The sequence below is a fragment of the Balaenoptera acutorostrata genome, chromosome 1 (assembly GCF_949987535.1).
Source record: "Balaenoptera acutorostrata chromosome 1, mBalAcu1.1, whole genome shotgun sequence".
NCBI lineage: Eukaryota > Metazoa > Chordata > Mammalia > Artiodactyla > Balaenopteridae > Balaenoptera > Balaenoptera acutorostrata.
The window spans coordinates 144,514,918-144,535,780 of record NC_080064.1 but is presented as its reverse complement, the minus strand read 5'-3'; the positions used below and the strand labels follow the sequence as shown (position 1 = coordinate 144,535,780).

General features: G+C 41.5%; 1 protein-coding gene across 2 annotated transcripts in view; it reads left to right on the top strand.

Moving 5' to 3' along the window:
• Positions 1–20,863, top strand: part of COLGALT2 (collagen beta(1-O)galactosyltransferase 2) — a 138,419-nt gene that overhangs the window by 77,419 nt on the left and 40,137 nt on the right. For both annotated transcript variants that reach the window (XR_450404.2, XM_007175213.2), the window contains exon 6: positions 4,947–5,066. Coding sequence is in view for 1 of the 2 variants with exons in the window: in XM_007175213.2 (XP_007175275.1) it covers positions 4,947–5,066 (120 nt within the window). In the remaining variant the exon portion in view is untranslated. The remainder of the gene's footprint in view (positions 1–4,946; positions 5,067–20,863) is intronic.

The window sequence follows — 20,863 nt, the reverse complement described above, 5'->3', positions numbered from 1 at the left end:
TTCATGAACCATTGTAGACTTCTAGAGGATGACAAGTCAGTAGGAAAGTAGGTCATTACTCTTGTGTCACTTGCACGTGCAGTCAGGGTCACTTGCACATGCAGTCAGGGTCACTTGCACATGCAGTTAGGGAGGATATAATTCCCTAAAGTGGTTCAACATGAAGATACACATCATTCCTAAAGCAAGGCTTTCTTCTCAGGATCATTCAGACCTTCCTGACAGAGGCCAGGTCCCATTATCAGTGAGCCAGAAATGTGCCACTTAACCACTAGCAAAAGTGAGTTTAGAAACCAGGCAGATGGTGTATAAATTCATGTGGCTGTATAGTCAGGGTGGATGAGATCATGCACAGACCCCAGGCAGTTGAGGCAGGTTGCTGGCAGCTGCGAATATTAATAAAATTCAAGCTACAACTCACACATCAGGCCATCCTAGAAGCCTTAGGTGTCCCACTTATCAGTTGTAGATTTAGTAGGAATGAGAATATTTGGTGGAAATATGGAAAGCTGATTATTTTTTCCCTTGGCAGCTAGAACCATTTAGACCCTTTGGCCAGGGGTAGACATGTTTTAGGTCTGTGTCAGGGCAAAAGCAAGGTTCTCCTGCTCACGTGGATTGGAAGTTTTCATGAAGGTCCTGGTGTCAGCGTTAATGGTAACTGCTTCTTTCCGCTTGGTCTGTGATTGGCTCTGATTTCTCCAGGTTGGGAAGCAGACTCAGGGCCTTCCCAGTCCTTGAACTTGTGCATGTCCCTTTGCTTAAGAGCTTGAAGTAAAGATGCTCCAAGAAATTGAGCTATTAACAATTACAATAATGATCTTTGCCTAACAAAGGCCTCCTTGATAGACATTGCACAAGGCATTATTGTGACCCAGTCACTAAATTATTATGATATAGTTTTTAAAACCAAGAATTGGATTTGGGGCTGGAAGAATCACATGAGCTAGATAGGAAGTTTTCAGCTATGCCCCTTGCTTGGCCTGTTCACTTGGACTTCATTCTTTATTGATCAGATTCCTATAGGTCTACCCAGGACATTGAAAGCAGGTGCAGAGGCCCAGAGCTGTTTGGTGATTCCGCTGGGAGGAGAGAGGCAGAAAAGCAAGAAGAGAGGGTCAGTCCTGTAGGCTTTCCTGCTGTGCCCAGCATTGTGTTAGGCTCTGTGACAGTTGGGGAGATAAGATCTTTACATGTGGAAACATAAATAATAGTTATGAAGCAGTGAAAGCTGAGGCGTCAGATCAGTGGTACAAACTGTGAACAGGGCAGGAGTCAAGATAGGAAAGAATGACTGTCATTTGGGGGAATGAAAGAACTTTCCTGACAGTCATGTGGCTCTAAGATAGCACTTTTACTCAGCTTGAAGTATTTTTAGAAGAGACTTGAATGAACCTGGAGTCCTGTGCAGCCCATGGAGTGTTTCTAAGCTCTTTCCCTCTTAGGTTCAAAGCAAAGCACTTCCCTTCTCTCTTGAAAGAGTCTTGATGAAAGATGATTTATATTCTTTTGTTCTCACTCTTATGAAGCTCCCTAGCTATGGATCATCCATTGGGGTATCATTTTTTTTTTTTTTTTTTTTTGGTGTGCTGGGTCTTTGTTGCTGCACGCGGGCTTTCTCTAGTTGTGGCGAGTGGGGGCTGCTCTTCATCGTGGTGCGCAGGCTTCTCACTGTGGTGGCTTCTCTTGTTGCGGAGCACGGGCTCTAGGTGCGCAGGCTTCAGTAGTTGTGGCATGCGGGCTCAGTAGTTGTGGCTCGCGAGCTCTAGAGCGCAGGCTCAGTAGTTGTGGCGCACGGGCTTAGTTGCTCCGTGGCATGTGGGATCTTCCCAGACCAGGGCTCGAACCCGTGTCCCCCGCATTGGCAGGCAGATTCTTAACCACGGCACCACCAGGGAAGTCCCATGGAGTATCCTTTTTTAAATGTCCAGAAGGAAATAGAGGGTCCACATGTCCCAGGCAGGACCATCTAACCACAAACCTCAACCCTTAATCTTTTACTTCCAACTCCAGGCATTGCCACATGTGGGTGAGGAGTGACAGGGGCAATCCAAGGGTGCTGGAGTGCTGGGGCGTGGCTTCCCATCGAGCCCAAGAAGAGAGCACAGGGGTCATGGACAAGTCTCTGTGGCTCTAATGGAGCCAGGGTTGGGAGTTCACCTCCCGCTGTGGCCAGCAATCTGGGCTGTGTATCACGGCCACAGTAACCCTCCTGGCATCAGCCAGTCATCCTCCAAATGTCTGCCGTGAGTCAAAAGAGGCAAGAGATGTGGGTGACGGGCAGGCAGAGCTTCCTCCTGCACATCACGGGGAGTGCTCGAAAGTGCCTCCCATGTGCGGGGATGGCAATCCAGAGTGTTTACTGGTTTTAAGACTCGGTTTCCAAATCCTGGGTAGGTAGAGAGATACTTGGCGTTGGCTCTTTAGGGGCAGAGGTTTGGCACTAATGGCTCTTTAGGGACAGAGGTGTGACCTTGGGCAAATCACAGCTTCTCAAACTCTGAGCTTCCATCACCAAGGATAAAGGTAGGTAGATCAATCTTGCAATGTTAAGGTACTCAGTGAGTGCAAGAAAATGTTTGCTGTCTTCATAAAAGAAGTACAGGCCTTCAAGGTATAGTATCCTTCACCATTCTTTTTCAAAGAGAAAATTGTTTGCCCCAGAAGTAGCTTTCACTGAGTGCCAAGTTCCTTCATAGATTTTATCTAATTATCAACACATTTTCTTTTAAATTTTTTATATTTTTATCCAATCATCCAGGCAGATAGTTGAATCAATTCGAATAGTCCCCCACAGTTTATTATAAAATTAGAAGTCCCCTGGGTGTCACCTCCCTGTACCATTTCCTTCTTTTAGAAGACAAGCACTTTTAACTCTTCCAGATGATGGTACAAGTGTAATAGTCACATCCATGTTTCTAAGTAGCATGCTTATAATGCTGCTTCTTTATTTTCTGGCGTTGCTTTAGGCAAATATCTATTGACTCCCTAGTGAAGAGGAGGAGTTAGTTCTCCCCCCTCCCTCTGCCATGTTCACGCAGACGCATTCTTCCCATCACCCTGTCCTCTTGATGTAGTTACGTGGTACTTTAAGAAAGAGCCATGGTCAGTGTTTTTGCTCTTATAATCATGTGAACCTAATTCCATTTATGGACTATGGCTAGTTTTCCTTTCATATCTGACTTAACAATTGCCTTTTTTATTTGCTTAGTTTTATTATTACTAACGCCATCCAAAACTAATCCCTGACTGTCTAAAACTCCTCTTAGAATGGTCAGATTTAGCAGATGTTCTTTGTGTGTGTGTGTAAAGATGTCTGTCCTGGAGCCTCCTGTTGTTCTCTAACGTGAGAGGTACCACAGCTGCGGAGCTGCAGCTCCCTCCTCTTCTCTTCTGTAATGACTCTCCTGTTCACTATGTCCTGTGTCTTCCTTGTTTTTCATTTTTTGGTTTTTTTTGTAATCCTCCCCCTCCTCCTTTTCTCCCCCTCCTCCTCTTTCTTCTCCTTCTTCTTCCACATCCTCCAGTCACTGTCTGAGGAAGTGTGATGGCAAGTAAATATTTATGACCTGGCACGTCTGAAAATGCCTTTCTTCTCCCCTCACACTTGATGGATAGCTTGGCTAGGTCTCATCTCCCCTTTTTACTGAAGCTTTGGAAAGTCGAATTGTAAAATTATTTACCTAATTAGGGTAGAGAGGCAACCTTAACATTAAATCATTTCCCTTCTGTTTCCTGAATTCATCACGACTTTGCAGGAGGGTCCGTTTGGATTTGAAGTTTCTCAGAAGCATTCATGTCGGCAAACAGTAGAGCTAGTGAGTCCTCTTGGTGAAGGCAAGAGAAGTGACAGTGCTTGCTGGACCAGCCCTGATGGGAGCCGGGTTCAGTAAAGGAGAGGATAAGAGCTCTTTTCTTTGTTCGTTCTTCTCTGTTAATGCCACAAGACAGCTCCACCTGATTTGGCAGGTGATGCAGCTGACTGGAGGAAATTTCATCTGCACAAAATAGAGACGTCGCTATGCAGGTAATTCTCTGTCTGGAAAGCATAGGTGATTATAGAAATTAACAGATCAGAAGCTTGGACACATGGACCAGATCTTGGCAGACTCACCTTTTACCTAAGCAGTCTTTTCATTAGTCAAGACTGTCAGTTGCTGGATCTCTCTGAGACCCTCTTGATTCCAATATTCATAGCTACCTGGTTGAACACAGATGCTATATATAACTCTTAGAGTTAGCCAGCTGGGGCTGTGAAGACGGGTTTTGAAAACAAGAGGGCTGTGCTATGTCTCTGGTATTGTCATACTGAAGGTTCTTAAGAGGACTTGGAATGCAGACTTTCTTTTGTCCCTTTCTGACTCCTTTATAGAAGTTTCATGTCTGTTGGTTGACTCCAAATCCATGCGTACTAAGAGAAGAAATCAAACCATGGAAAATTTTAAGTTTCTTTTGTTTTTTATTTTTTGTTCTACATATGCCTAGAGTTAGCTTTAATAATCTGTCAGCCTTACAGGATTTTCCTGTTTGCTTTCACATCAAATGTGGCTTTTATTCCTCATTTTCTCTTTATTTCCTGTAGGTGGATTACAGTGTTCCATTCTGTTCTCTGGAGCGGGAATTCCTTGCCTCCTTTTTGATCCCGTCATGCCTTTAGTGTTCATTTCAGGCCACAAGGATGCTTTCTCTTCAGAGAGAAAAAAAATCAATTTCCTCTGAGCCGAAGAATGGCCCAGGGTTTTTATTTGCCCCAAATTCTGGTTACACTTTCTTAATAAAGGAGCATTTTTGAGGTCTACACACCCTGCCTGGAACAACCACTTGTTCAATTTCAGTGCCAAACTCAGCTTTGGCCACAGCCTAGTCTCTTTTTTCTTAGTTGTCGTTGTAGAACTAAGAAGTGTATTTTCTGATTGGCCAGTTTTGTCCCTCTCTTGTGTCCTCAGGCATCCAGATGCACCTCTGCAACAGAGAGCACTACGGCTACCTGCCCATCCCCCTGAAGCCCCATCAGACCCTACAGGAGGACATTGAGAACCTCATCCATGTGCAGATAGAAGCAATGAGTGAGTGACCCATGGGCCTGGTGGTGGCTCATGTTCCGTTGCCACCGTGAGCGTACCAGCCACTTTTTCCCTCTCCCAGGACTGGAATCTCACAGCCATCAGTCAGCCTTGGCTGAAACATAGCTGTTCATTTGTTCATTCATTCTCAAACTATTCCTATGTGAAATATGAATATGACAAAGTCTTTGCCTTCAGGGAGCTTCCCTTCCATGTGGAGAGCTGGGTACACAGTAAATACATTTCACACAGTGTCCTAACAGCTATAATGGTGTTTTGTCTATGGATTTAAAATCTAACTTTGTTGCTTTCTAATTATATGACCTTGGGCAAGTAATCTAACCTCCTTAGTTGTGAAATGAAAATAAAACATCTAGGGTTTGGGGGCAAATTCCCCATGATACATGTAAAAAATATACTAGCAAAAACAATAATTATGACTTCAACTTAATAATAGCTTATGGTGTAACAGATACCATACTAAACATTTTTTGTACTTTGTCTCATTAATCCTTACAACAGCTCAATGAAAGGGGTTTTATTATTGCTCATATTAAAGATGAAGAAATTGGGATGTAGAGAGTTTAAGTATCTTGCTGGAGATCATTCTGCTAAATCAATGATAGACTGGGATTTGAACCAACCTTGCTATCTCCAAAGCTCAGATTCTTAAACACTGTATCATATTGCCTCTGGGTCTGGCATGATGTCAGAACTGGTAAATGCTCAATGATCAGGGGCTACACTAATTATCATGTGTAATGCACAGTGGTGTCCAAAGGAGAAAGTAACAAAAGCACTCTGCCTAAGGGAGGATGTTGGAAATGGCTCCCCAAAGGAGGGAATATTTGCACTGAATTTTCATGCAGTATCTGAGAAACTCTGTTATTCATCACTAGAGCATAGGATGTGTGTATGTTGGCAGTCGGGGTGATTGGGGAGGCACAATGGGAAGCAGGGCTGGAAGGTAGGCAGGAGCCCAGTTAGAAGGACCTCTAATGTATAAGAAGGTGTTTGGACTTTTCCTGAAAGGAAGGGAGATTTTAAAGAGATTTTAGCAATGAAATGTCAGGTTGAAAGGTTGAAATGTCGGGATTTAGAAAGGTCACTCTCATGGTAAGAGAAACACGGATGGAGCAGCATGAGGCAGTGGGTGCTGGTCTTAGGTCAGAGGTGAAGAGACCGTTTTGGACATAACCTGGTAAACTAGGCAAAAGATGGTGAGGATCTGAGCTAGGGCAGGAGCAGTGGGAATGGAGATAAACTTATGACATAGACTTGAAAGGACTTAGCCAAGAGTTTGTGGATGAACAAAAGGGAGGCAGAGGAAACCTTGTAAGTTCTGACTTGAATGTCTGGAATGACTGCAGGAATTTTAAATGCATGTAGATTAAAGGAGACATTTGCAAAGAAAAATCATGAGTTCATTTTTAGACCCACTGAGTTGCTTGTGAATATCTATTTCCTGCTCCTCACCCCCAGACAATAAATTCCTTGTTCATGTTAGTCTCAAGATATAGCCCATTCCCTGCCACCTAGTAGGCACCCAGTAAATATTTGTTGAATGAATGAATGAGTTGCCCAGTGGGTAGATGGAGAGATGAATCTGAAACTTAAGTTCTGTCAAGTCTAAAGATGTTGAGTTGGGATTCATCAACAAGATAATGTGATATCACAGAATTTTAAGAAAACAGGAGCATGAGATATGGAAGGAAGTTCAAGTAAGATAAGGACTGAAAAAGAGTCCAGTGGGTTTTTTTCAGCTAATTTCCATAACAAGAATGGTTTCAGAAAAGGCTGACTCAGAATTTAAAGTGTTTGAGAAGTAATTAAAAAGCAAGGACATAGAGAGAAAGCAGAATTTTTTCTTTTAAGAAACATGGTTAGGACCAGAAGGTAAGACAATAATAATTATAAAGATTCATCAGAAGATTCCTTTAAATAGAAAGCTCTCCTACTGTTTTTACACAGGATTGTGTTTGCAAAACATCAGTCAGCCCAGTATACCAGGGACATATTGGTGGTGATGAGCAAAGCATATCCGTAGACTATACCTGGGATGGGGAGCAAAGCACCCCTGACATTACAGCCTTTGTTGCTGATGCACATGATAGTGTGCAAGCCATTTGGTCTTTCCTGGTCTCAATGTCCCTGAGTTTGAAAACAGAAACAAGAGATCACTACTATTCTCTATGAGTACAGAGAATAATAGAGATAATGGGGAAATAATAGAGTATTAATGATAATATTAATACTCTATTAATAATAGAGTATAATAATAGAATAATAGAGTATTCTTGGGGGGAATAAGGATTGAATAATCAGCTGGTTCACTGGGGTAGTATTTCTAGAACCAGCCCTTAGGAATTTCTTTAATACGTAGTGTCTCTGCCTCTTCTCTATGTTCTAGACCCAGAGGCCAAGGGCAGTATCTTATTGCCTTCTATCCCAATCACCTTGCACAGTGCCTGACATATAATTGGTAACAAACAAATATTTGCTGAATGCATGACCAGACAAGTGAATGAAAGAATGAGCAAATGAATAAAAACTGTGTTGAAAAGAACATGCAACATGAAGCCAGAATAATGGACTTGAACCCAGGCTCTATCATGTGAGAAGGGAGAATCAACCTCTCAGAGCTTTAGTTCCTTTATCTGTGGAGTGAGGATAATAACACTGACTTTGCAGGGTTGAGAGGAGCAAATAAAAGAATATTCATCAACTCCATAAAACAAAGAGGTGTTGCTATTATTAGGACTCCATTTAATGCTTGGTAATGTATGTCTCCTTATCATCCCCATTCCATGGCTTTCAATCTTGACTCCAAGTAGATGTCAGCCCAGAGAGGCTGACCAGAGCCTTGCCTTCTCTTCTTTTCCCCCACAGAACTGAGAGCATAGAAAGTTCTCTGTACACAGAAACACACACACTGTCCAAATCAATTCTAATGATTACAAATATGTACAACACTATGCTAGGCAGGTAGATTTCATTTGGGAAGAACCTGTAATTTATAGCTGTCGTTACTGATCCCCCGTACACGCCAACTCTAGTGCAAGGCACTTTATATATGGCGTTTTATTTAATTCTTGTATTGACCTTCTCTAGTTATAATCTTGTTAAAATTTTAGATCCTGAATTTTAAAAGACAGCATAATTGAGATAATAAAATAATTGGAAAATAAACCATTGAGGGTAATAATGCAGAAACACAGACTGAAGGCCTATGTAGGATGAATAAAAGGCTGGTGATGATGAAATCATAGCTGTCAAGTGTCCTCAGGAAAGATGAACTAGATGCTAAAAGCACTAGTTCATCTGGAACCCAATGGGCAGTTAATAAATGGCTGCTAATAGACTGTACAATTGAAGCATTAGAAGAGGGATAAAATTTATGTACAAACACCGAACGCCTATGTACAATGTATGAGTCACTCAATGAGGGTACTGGGGATTCACAACATTTTACAACCAGTTCTGTTTTGGGTGTTTATATTTAACTGGGAAGACAGGACAGATATTTTAAAAAGACCCCAATGATGCAGTATATTGCTTTGTGAAAGGAGCAGTTATAAGGGCAATAGGAATTTGGAGTAAGGAGAGATTGCTGTGGGCTGGTGTGATCTAGGAGATCCTGACAGTTCTTAAGCTGGGCTTTGATAGAAGTGTGGAGTTTAAACAAAGGGAGCGTTATGGTGAGGGCACTATACGTAGAGGAAACAGACTGAACAAAGGCATTGTTCAAAAAGCATCATGAAGGACCTAGTGGCAAGACGGGAATAAAGACACAGGCCTACTAGAGAACGGACTTGAGGATATGGGGAGGGGGAAGGGTAAGATGTGACAAAGTGAGAGAGTGGCATGGACATATATACACTACCAAACGTAAAATAGATAGCTAGTGGGAAGCAACCGCATAGCACAGGGAGATCAGCTCTGTGCTTTGTGACCACCTAGAGGGGTGGGATAGGGAGGGTGGGAGGGAGGGAGATGCAAGAGGGAAGAGATATGGGAACATATGTATATGTATAACTGATTCACTTTGTTATAAAGCAGAAACTAACACACCATTGTAAAGCAATTATACTCCAATAAAGATGTTAAAAAAAAAAAAAAAGCATTCACACCCTGGAAGAGAGTAGGCTTTAAACAGTAGAAGGCAATAAAGTTTGAGTGTTGGAGTGGTTTAATCATTATGATTCTTGAATGCTCATCTAAAGTACAATGCCCATTCTAAAAGCAGTAAGGATGCAAGGAAGGCTTTAGAAGAGAGCATCAGGCTATAAGTATTTATTAAACACATACTATGTTCCATGGATTGTTCATATGCTGGGGATGCAGCAGTCAACAAAACCAGCAGAAGCTCTGCCATCAAGGAATTTATATTCCAACACAGAGAAATATACAATATGTCAAGGAAGTAGCCACATGAATATTTGGGGGAAGAGTGTTTCAAGCAGAAAGAACAGCACATGCAAAGGCTGTTAGGAAACAGCCTGGGGTACTCCAAGAACAAAAGGCCAGTGTGTTTGGCATGTACAGAATGAGAAGTTGAGTAGGAGATGGGGTTATGGTGGAAGAACTGTCCAGATCATGCAGAGCCTTGTGGCCACAATAAGGAATTTGGACTTTATTCTTTGGGTAATGGGATTCCATGTGGGTGGGGGAGGGAGAGTGGCATGATGTGATTTATGTATTTAGGTAAATCACTCAGGCTGGGGTGTGGATACTAGAGTGTAAAGGGACCAGTACATCTCTCCTGGTGAGAGATGATGGTGGTTGGAATGCAAACTGTAGTAGGAAGGTGATGAGAAGCAGGTGGATTTGGGATATATTTTGGGGGTAGAGCCAACAGGACATACAGAGACTTGGATGCAGCCCATGAAGGAAAGAAAGGAATCAGTAATGACTCCAGGATTTTGGCCTAGTATACCATTTAATGAAATGGGAAAGGCTTTATGGGAAAAGACTTAGGGAGGGAAGTTGTGGTCATATAAGCTTAAGATAATTATTAGACATCTAAATTGAAAGGTTAGGAGATATTTGGATATATGAATCTGGAGTTCAAGGAAGAGACTCCAGTTGGAAACAAACATTTGAGAGTTATCAGCATTAAAAGGATATTTGAAGCCATGGAACAGTGTGAACTTGTTTAGTAGGAGAACATAGAAAAAGAAGAGGAGAGAGTGGAGGACAGATCCCTGGAGGACACAAACAGCCGGAAAGCTGGAAGGGAAAATTAAGAAGTGTTTCAAGAAGGAACCAGATGCTGTTGAGAAGTGAAGTCAAATGAGGATACAGAACTGACCACTGGTTCTCTCAAGGTAGAGATCTGTGATGACCTTGATAAGAACCACTTCAGTGCAAATGATTGGAATAAAGCCCATTGGAGTGGGCTGAAGAGAGGGCCATGGGGAGATGAGAAAGTGGACTCTTGTTGGCATGGGAATAGAGAAGTAGGGTAGTGGCTGTAAGAGAGTGACAAATCAAGGGAGAGGCTGTTCTGTTTCATTTTGTTTTGTCTTTTACGCTGTTTGTGTTTTTTTTTTTTTTGAGGTAGGATTTTAGCATGTTTGTATGCTGATGAGAAAAATCCAAAATATACAGAGAATTTAATGATGTAGAAAAAAGATAATTTAAGATCCTTGAGAAAACAAGTTCTAGATAGAACAGGGATGCTGTCGCAGATGGGAAGGCAGAATGTGTAGGCAGAGATGCAGCTGGGTTTGTAGACTTGAGGTGGAAAGAAAAGGTAGGTCTAGTTTGGCTTTAAACATTTTCTCTATGACATATATAGTCCAGTCAACAGCTCAAGACAGATGTTGAAGATTCCAGGAGAGAGAACAAGACATAAAATAGACCTCTCAGGGAATGGGAAAATAAATTTACTAGGGAAGTGTAGTTGCATCATTTGGCAGTATCGAATGCCAATTTGACATCTGTGGCTATAATTTTGAAGTGACTCAGTCAACGCAGTTGTGTGAATTTCTTTCATAGTGTTCTTCTTGGTGCTAAGAGGACAGTCAGGTTTAACTAGGATTGGGGTTTTACCAAGCAACATCAATAAAGGGAATCAAGGGTCTTACAAGGGATGAACCATGAAATCTAGGTTGGGTACTGATGAGAGTGAGAACAAGAAGGGTGTGATGGATGCAGACATGGTAGTGGGTCACTGAAAGAATGATTGTTGGTTCTAGGTTGTTGGTTGTTGGTTGGATCACCATGTGGATACTGAGGTTTCTAAGAACGATGGCAGGGACAGTGAAACTGTGAGCCAGAGGTTGGAGTCATCAGTGGCTGAGGGAACATGATTAGGAGATACAGAGTGCTAAAGTATGCTTCAAAGAAGCCAGTTTTTGAAGGATGAAAGAGAAACAGTTTGGAGTGAATTGGGAGACATGAGAAAAATCAGCGTTCACTCTGACAGCTGAAAGGGAGGCAGTGTCCTCAAAGGAAAGCCAAGTTTTAGTCAAAACAAAAAGGCAAAGAGACATTCAGAAAAAGTGAAGGGACTGAAAATATCAGGGAGTTTATGAATTTCAGACTGGAGTTTCTGAGATCAGAGAAGAGTTTGGGCTGGGTGGAGATGGGGTATAACAACAATGGCTAACACCTTTTTTTTTTTTAACATCTTTACTGGAGTATAATTGCTTTACAATGGTGTGTTAGTTTCTGCTATATAACAAAGTGAATCAGCTATACATATACATAAATCCCATATCTCCTCCCTCTTGCATCTCCCTCCCACCCTCCCTAGCCCACCCCTCTAGGTGGTCACAAAGCACAGAGCTGATCTCCCTGTGCTATGCAGCTGCTTCCCACTAGCTATCTATTTTACATTTGGTAGTGCATATGTGCCCATGCACATTCTCTCACTTCATCCCAGCTTACCCTTCCCGCTCCCCATGTCCTCAAGTCCATTCTGTACGTCTGCGTTTTTATTCCTGTCAGGCCCCTAGGTTCTTCAGAACCTTTTTTTTTTTTTTAGATTCCATATATATGTGTTAGCATACGGTATTTGTTTTTCTCTTTCTGACTTACTTCACTCTGTATGACAGTCTCTAGGTCCATCCACCTCACTACAAATAACTCAATTTCCTTTCTTTTTATGGCTGAGTAATATTCCATTGTATATATGTTCCACATCTTCTTTATCCATTCATCTGTTGATGGACACTTAGGTTGCTTCCATGTCCTGGCTATTGTAAATAGAGCTGCAATGAACATTGTGGTACATGACTTTTTTTTTTTTTTTTTTTTTTATTATTATTATTATATTATTTTTTATTTTATTTTTTATTTTATTTATTTATTTATTTTTGACTGTGTTGGGTCTTCGGTTCGTGCGAGGGCTTTCTCTAGTTGCGGCAAGCGGGGGCCACTCCTCATCGCGGTGCGGGAACCGCTCTTCATCGCGGTGCGCGGGCCTTTCACTATCGCGGCCCCTCCCGTTGCGGGGCACAGGCTCCAGACGCGCAGGCTCAGTAGTTGTGGCTCACGGGCCCAGCTGCTCCGTGGCATGTGGGATCTTCCCAGACCAGGGCTCGAACCCGTGTCCCCTGCATTAGCAGGCAGATTCTCAACCACTGCGCCACCAGGGAAGCCCCATGACTTTTTGAATTATTGTTTTCTCAGGGTATATGCCCAGTAGTGGGATTGCTGGGTCATGTGGTAGTTCTATTTTTAGTTTTTTAAGGAACCTCCATATTGTTCTCCTTAGTGGCTGTATCAATTTAAATTCCCACCAACGGTGCAAGAGGGCTCCCTTTTCTCCACACCCTCTCCAGCATTTATTGTTTGTAGATTTTTTGTTGATGGCCATTCTGACCAGTGTGAGGTGATACCTCATTGTAGTTTTGAGTTGCATTTCTCTAATGATTAGTGATGTTGAGCATCCTTTCATGTGTTTGTTGGCATTCTGTATATCTTATTTGGAGAAATGTCTATTTAGGTCTTCTGCCCATTTTTGGATTGGGTTGTTTGTTTTTTAATATTGAGCTGCATGAGCTGCTTGTATATTTTGGAGATTAATCCTTTGTCAGTTGCGTCATTTGCAAATATATTCTCCCATTCTGAGGGTTGTCTTTTCATCTTGTTTATTGTTTCCTTTGCTGTGCAAAAGCTTTTAAGTTTCATTAGGTCCCATTTGTTTATTTTTGTTTTTATTTCCATTTGTCTAGGAGGTGGGTCAAAAAGGATCTTGCTGTGATTTATGTCATAGAGTGTTTTGCCTATGTTTTCCTCTAAGAGTTTGATAGTGTCTGGCCTTACATTAGGTCTTTAATCCATTTTGAGGTTTTTCTGTGTGTATGGTGTCAGGGAGTGTTCTAATTTCATTCTTTTACATGTAGCTGTCCAGTTTTCCCAGCACCACTTCTGTCTTTTCTCCATTGTATATTCTTGCCTCCTTTATCAAAGATGAGGTGACCATATGTGCGTGGGTTTATCTCTGGGCTTTCTATCCTGTTCTATTGATCTATATTTCTGTTTTTGTGCCAGTACCATACTGTCTTGATTACTGTAGCTTTGTAGTATAGTCTGAAGTCAGGGAACCTGATTCCTCCAGCTCCGTTTTTCTTTCTCAAGATTGCTTTGGCTATTTGGGGTCTTTTGTGTTTCCATACAAATTGTGAAATTTTTTGTTCTAGTCTGTGAAAAATGCCATTGCTAGTTTGATAAGGATTGCATTGAATCTGTAGATTGCTTTGGGTAGTATAGTCATTTTCACAGTGTCGATTCTTCCAATCCAGTAACATGGTATATCTCTCCATCTGTTTGTATTATCTTTAATTTCTTTCATCAGTGTCTTATAGTTTTGTGCATACAGGTCTTTTGTCTCCTTAGGTAGGTTTATTCCTAGGTATTTTATTCTTTTTGTTGCAATGGTAAATGAGAGTGTTTCCTTAATTTCTCTTTCAGATTTTTCATCATTAGTGTATAGGAATGCAAGAGATTTCTGTGCATTAATTTTGTATCCTGCTACTTTACCAAATTCATTGATTAGCTCTAGTAGTTTTCTGGTAGCATCTTTAGGATTCTGTATGTATAGCATAATATCATCTGCAAACAGTGACAGTTTTACTTCTTTTCCGATTTGGATTCCTTTTTGCTGTGGCTAAAACTTCCAAAACTATGTTGAATAATAGTGGTGAGAGTGCTCAACCTTGTCTTGTTCCTGATCTTAGTGGAAATGGTTTCAGTTTTTCACCATTGAGAACGATGTTGGCTGTGGGTTTGTCATATATGGCCTTTATTATGTTGAAGTAAGTTCCCTCTATGCCTAGTTTCTGGAGGGTTTTATCAGAAATGGGTGTTGAATTTTGTCAAAAGCTTTTTCTGCATCTATTGAGATGATCATATGGTTTTCCTCCTTCAATTTGTTAATAGGGTTTATCACGTTGATTGATTTGAGTATATTGAAGAATCCTTGCATTCCTGGGAGAAACCCCACTTGATCATGGTGTATGATCCTTTTAATGTGCTGTTGGATTCTGTTTGCTAGTATTTTGTTGAGGATTTTTGCATCTATGTTCATCAGTGAGATTGGCCTGTAATTTTCTTTCTTTGTCTGGTTTTGGTATCAGAGTGATGTTGGCTTCATAGAATGAGTTTCAGAGTGTTCCTCCCTCTGCTATATTTTGGAAGAGTTTGAGAAGGTTAGGTGTTAGCTCTTCTCTAAATGTTTGATAGAATTGGCCTGTGAAACCATCTGGTCCTGGGCTTTTGTTTGTTGGAAGATTTTTAATCACAGTCTGAATTTCAGTGCTTGTGATTGGTCTGTTTATACTTTCTGTTTCTTCTTGGTTCAGTCTTGGAAAGTTGTGCTTTTCTAAGAATTTGTCCATTTCTTCCAGGTTGTCCATTTTATTGGCATAGTGTTGCCTATAGTAATCTCTTATGATCCTTTGTATTTCTGCAGTGTCAGTTGTTACTTCTCCTTTTTCATTACTGATTCTATTGATTTGTTGAATCAGTCTTCTCCCCTGTTTTCTTGATGAGTCTGGCTGATGGTTTATCAATTTTGTTTATCTTCTCAAAGAACCAGCTTTTAGTTTTATTGATCTTTGCTATTGTTTTCTTCATTTCCTTTTCATTTATTTCTGATCTGATCTTTATGTTTTCTTTCCTTCTGCTAACTTTGGGGTTTTTTGTTCTTCTTTCTCTAATTGCTTTAGGTGTAAGTTTAGGTTGTTTATTTGAGATGTTTCTTGTTTCTTGAGGTAGGATTGTATTGCTATAAAGTTCCCTCTTAGAACTGCTTTAGATGCATCCCATAGGTTTTGGCTCATCGTGTTTTCATTGTCATTTGTTTCTAGGTATTTTTTGATTTCCTCTTTGATTTCTTCAGTGATCTCTTGGTTATTTAGTAGTGTATTGTTTAACCTCCCTGTGTTTGTATTTTTAACAGACTTTTTCCTGTAATTGATATCTAGTCTCATAGTGTTGTGGTCGGACAAGATACTTGATATGATTTCAATTTTCTTAAATTTACCAAGGCTTGATTTGTGACCCAAGATGTGATCTATCCTGGAGAAGGTTCCATGAGCACTTGAGAAGAAAGTGTATTCTGTTGTTTTTCTATGGAATGTCCTATAAATATCAATTAAGTTCATCTTGTTTAATGTATCATTTAAAGCTTGTGTTTCCTTATTTATTTTCATTTTGGATGATCTGTCCATTGGTGAAAGTGGGGTTAAAGTCCCCTACTATTATTGTGTTAATGTCGATTCCCCCTTTTATAGTTGTTAGCATTTGCGTTATGTATTGAGGTGCTCCTATGTTGGGTGCATAAATATTTACAATTGTTATATCTTCTTGGATTGATCCCTTGATCATTATGTAGTGTTCCTCTTTGTCTCTTGTAATAGTCTTTATTTTAAAGTCTATTTTGTCTGATATGAGAATTGCTACTCCAGCTTTCTTTTGATTTCCACTTGCATGGAGTATCTTTTTCCATCCCCTCACTTTCAGTCTGTATGTGTCCCTAGGTCTGAAGTGGGTCTCTTGTAGACAGCATATATACGGGTCTTGTTTTTGTATCCATTCAGCCAGTCTTTATCTTTTGGATGGAGCATTTAATCCATTTACAGTTAAGGTAGTTATTGATATGTATGTTTCTATTACCATTTTCTTAATTGTTTTGGGTTTGTTATTGTAGGTCTTTTCCTTCTCTTGTGTTTCTTGCCTAGAGAAGTTCCTTTAGCATTTGTTGTAAAGCTGGTTTGGTGGTGCTGAATTCTCTTAACTTTTGCTTGTATGTAAAGATTTTAATTTCTATGTCGAATCTGAATGAGATCCTTGCTGGGTAGAGTAATCTTGGTTGTAGGTTTTTCCCTTTCATCACTTTAAATATGTCCTGCCACTCCCTTCTGGCTTGCAGAGTTTCTGCTGGGAGATCAGCTGTTAACCTTTCGGGGATTCCCTTGTATGTTATTTGTTGTTTTTCCCTTGCTGCTTTTAATATTTTGTCTTTGTATTTAATTTTTGATAGTTTGATTAATATGTGTCTTGGCGTGTTTCTCCTTGGATTTATCCTCTATGAGACTCTGTACTTCCTGGACTTGACTATTTCCTTTCCCATATTAGGGAATTTTTCAACTATAATCTCTTCAAATATTTTCTCAGTCCCTTTCTTTTTCTCTTCTTCTTCTGGGACCCCTGTAAATCGAATGTTGGTGTGTTTAATGTTGTCCCAGAGGTCTCTGAGACTGTCCTCAATTCTTTTCATTCTTTTTTCTTTATTCTGCTCTGTGGTAGTTATTTACACTATTTTATCTTCCAGGTCACTTATCCTTTCTTCTGCCTCAGTTATTCTGCTATTGATTCCTTCTAGAGAATTTTTAATTTCATTTGTTGTGTTGTTCATCATTGTTTGTTTGCTCTTTAGTTCCTCTAGGTCCTTATTAAACGTTTCTTGTATTTTCTCCATTCTATTTCCAAGATTTTGGATCACCTTTACTATCATTACTCTGAATTCTTTTTCATGTAGACTGCCTATATCCTCTTCATTTGTTTGGTCTGGTGGGTTTTTACCTTGCTCTTTCATCTGCTGTGTATTTCTCTGTCTTCTTATTTTGTTTTACTTACTGTGTTTGGGGTCTCCTTTTCACAGGCTGCAGGTTCATAGTTCCCATTGTTTTTGGTGTCTGTCCCCAGGGGTAAGGTTTGTTCAGTGGGTTGTGTTGGCTTCCTGATGGAGGGGACTGGTGCCTGTGTTCTGGTGGATGAGGCTGGATCTTGTCTTTCTGGTGGGCAGTACCGCATCCAGTGGTGTGTTTTGGGGTGTCTGTGAACTTATTATGATTTTAGGCAGCCTGTCTGCTAATGGGTGGGGTTGTGTTCCTGTCTTGCTAGTTGTTTGGCATAGGGTTTCCAACACTGTAGCTTGCTGGTCACTGAGGGAGCTGGGGCTTAGCGTTTAGACGGAGATCTCTGGGAGAGCTCTCTCTGATTGATATCATGTGGGGCCAGTAGGTCCCTGGTGGACCAATGTCCTGAACTCGGCTCTCCCACCTAAGAGGCTCAGGCCTGACACCCAGACAGAGCACCAAGACTCTGTCAGCCACTCGGCTCAGAAGAAAAGGGAGGAAAAAAAAAAGAAAGAAAGAAAGAAGAAAAAAGTAAAATAAAATAAAGTTATTACAATAAAAAATAAAAATAAATATTATTAAAAATTAAAAAGTAAAACTGTAATAAAAAAAAGAAAGATGGAAAGAAGAGAGCAACCAAACCAAAAAACAAATCCACCAATGATTACAAGCACTAAAAATTATACTAAAAAAAAAAAAAAAAACCGGACAGACAGAATGCTAGGACAAATGGTAAAAGCAAAGCTATACAGACAAAATCACACAAAGAATCATACACATGCACACTCACAAAAAGAGAAAAAGGAAAAAAATATATATAAAAAAAGGAAGAGAGCAACCAAATCAATAAACAAATCTACCAATGATAATAAGCTCTAAATACTAAACTAAGATAAACATAAAGCCAGAAACAAATTAGATGCAGAAAGCAAACCCCAAGTCTACAGTTGCTCCCAAAGTCCACCACCTCAATTTTGGGATGCTTCATTTTCTATTCAGGTATTCCAGTGATGCAGGGTACATCAAGTTGACTGTGGAGATTTAATCTGCTTCTTCTGAGGCTGCACCGAGAAATTTCTTTTCTTTGTTCGCACAGCTCCTGGGGTTCAGCTTTGGATCTGGCCCTGCCTCTGCATGTAGGTCACCTGAGGGCATCTGTTCTTCGCTCAGAAAGGATGGGGTTACAGTAGCAGCTGATTAGGGGGCTCTGGCTCACTCAGGCCAGGGGGAGAGAGGGGTATGGAATGTGGGGCAAGCCTGCAGCAGCAGAGGCCAGCATGATGTTGCAACAGCCTGTGGCATGCCGTGTGTTCTCCCAGGGAAGTTGTCCCTGGATCACGGGACCCTGGCAGTGGCGGGCTGCACAGGCTCCGGGGAGGGGTGGTGTGGAGAGTGACCTGTGCTTGCACACAGGCTTCTTGGTGGCTGCAGCAGCAGCCTTAGCATTTCATGACCGTCTCTGGGGTCCGCGCTGATAGCCATGGCTCGCGCCTGTCTCTGGAGCTTGTGTAGGCAGTGTTCTGAATCCCCTCTCCTCGTGCACCCCGAAACAATGGTCTCTTGCCTCTTTGGCAGTTCCGTACTTTTCCCCAGACTCCCTCCTGGCTAGCTGTGGCATACTAGCCCCTTTCAGGCTGTGTTCACGCAGCCAACCCCAGTCCTCTCCCTGGGATCTGACCTCCGAAGCCTGAGCCTCAGCTCCCAGCCCCCACCCGCCCCGGCGGGTGAGCAGACAAGCCTCTCAGGCTGGTGAGTGCTAGTCGGCACCTATCCTTTGTGCGGGAATCTCTCCGCTTTGCCCTCTGCACCCCTGTGGCTGCGCTCTCCTCCGTGGCTCCGAAGCTTCCCCCCCCCGCCACCCCCCGTCTCCGCCAGTGAAGGGGCTTCCTAGTGCGTGGAAACTGTTCCTCCTTCACAGCTCCCTCCTAGAGGTACAGGTCCCGTCCCTATTCTTTTGTCTCTGTTTTTCCTTTTTTCTTTTGCCCTACCCAGGTATGTGGGGAGTTTCTTGCCTTTTGGGAAGTCCAAGGTCTTCTGCCAGTGTTCAGTAGGTGTTCTCTAGGAGTTGTTTCATATGTAGATGTAGTTTTCATGTATTTGTGGGGAGGAAGGTGATCTCCACGTCTTACTCCTCTGCCATCTTGAAGGTCCTCCTGTCTGAAATGATTCTTTTATGTTTATTTACCTATGTTTACATCTTCAGGACCCATGTAATATTTCTGGTATATAGTACATGGTCAGTGTACAAAAGTGGGGAAATTGGAGCCAAGGCACTTCCGCTTCCCTCCAGGTGAGGAAAAAAGACCTCTCCAAGTTCTGGCTGAGGCTCCTATGGCAGCTGGCACGGCGGCACTGGCTAACACTTTCAAAAGCACTCTTCATGTACTTGCTCATTTGTACATTAGGAGCTGTATGGAAAATTGGGAGATGAATGACAGGAGGCTAGATCTTGTAAAGGTGATAGTAGTAAATGGGTTGTGAGGCATGAGGAGATTGGTTATGCAAATCAGAGCATGAGGTGATGGGAAATCTTAGGTACCTCTTCTCAGTAATGAGATTTTGAGGCAACAGAATGTCATGTAAAGTTTATTAGGAATATTGGATCTGAAGTCAGAAGATCTAAAACTGAGTTCCAGCTCTGCCAATCACTCACTATTTGACCTTGGCAAGACTACATCTGGGTTGGTCTCAATTTCTGTATCTATCAAAACAAACAATACCACCCCCCCCTAAAAAAATAAAAGTGAAGATAAAATGACATGGTGATTATGAAATCAGTTAACAAATTGTAAAACACTTAAGTGCCAAGTGTGACTGTTATGGTCAAGAACAGAGCTGTGCCTAAGGAAGATTATTTTGGCAACAGTGTGCATAATCAGTTATAATGAGGCAAGACGAAGAGCATGCAAGTGTTTGAAAAATATTAAAATGGCCCAAGCATGTGAGTGAGGGAGGACCTGAGCTAGGGTGGTAGCTGGAGCCATGGAAGAAGTCCAGGAGAAACTATAGACAAGTGTTAGGATTCGCTCCAAGCACAATCTCTCAAATATATTTCTGGGCATGACTGGGCTGGTACATTGTACACTGGATGGTGTGTGCTCCAGTGTAGACCACAGAAAGAGCAACAAAGGAGCGAGGACTTACCTAACTGAGCTACTGTGAACCCAGCCCAGTTGCCCAAGGCCAACTTGATGCTAATGGCTACCAAGGTCTAGCTTTGGGGGCAGAGGAGAGTGTGGGTTAAGGGTTCAGGTGCAGGAGTCAGACCTAGGTTCAAATACCAGCTCTATGAGCTCTGTGATCTTGGGCATGTTATTTAAGTCTTTGTTTCCTTATCTGTAAAAATAGGGATACTCAGACCTATCCTGTGGTACATGTTATGAAGATTAAATAACTGTAATTACGTATGTCAAGAGTGTAGCCCAGAGTGCAGTGAGTAGTAAGATCTCTATACCAATAGTTATTATTATTCCTAGATCTTGAAACTATCCTGGAGCCAATGAAGCGCATCCCAATTGGTGGTACAGTGAGGGACATGTATGGAGAGGGATTCAAAGAGGAACTGAATTAATTATGAATGATAGAGTCAGAAATGATCCCAAACAAAAGCTGGGATGGACCTAATCTTCAAGTCTGATGTCAGCAAAGATGCATCCCTTCTCCCCACATAGTAAGCTTCTTAAGTCTAATTCATATCATCTCCTGTTT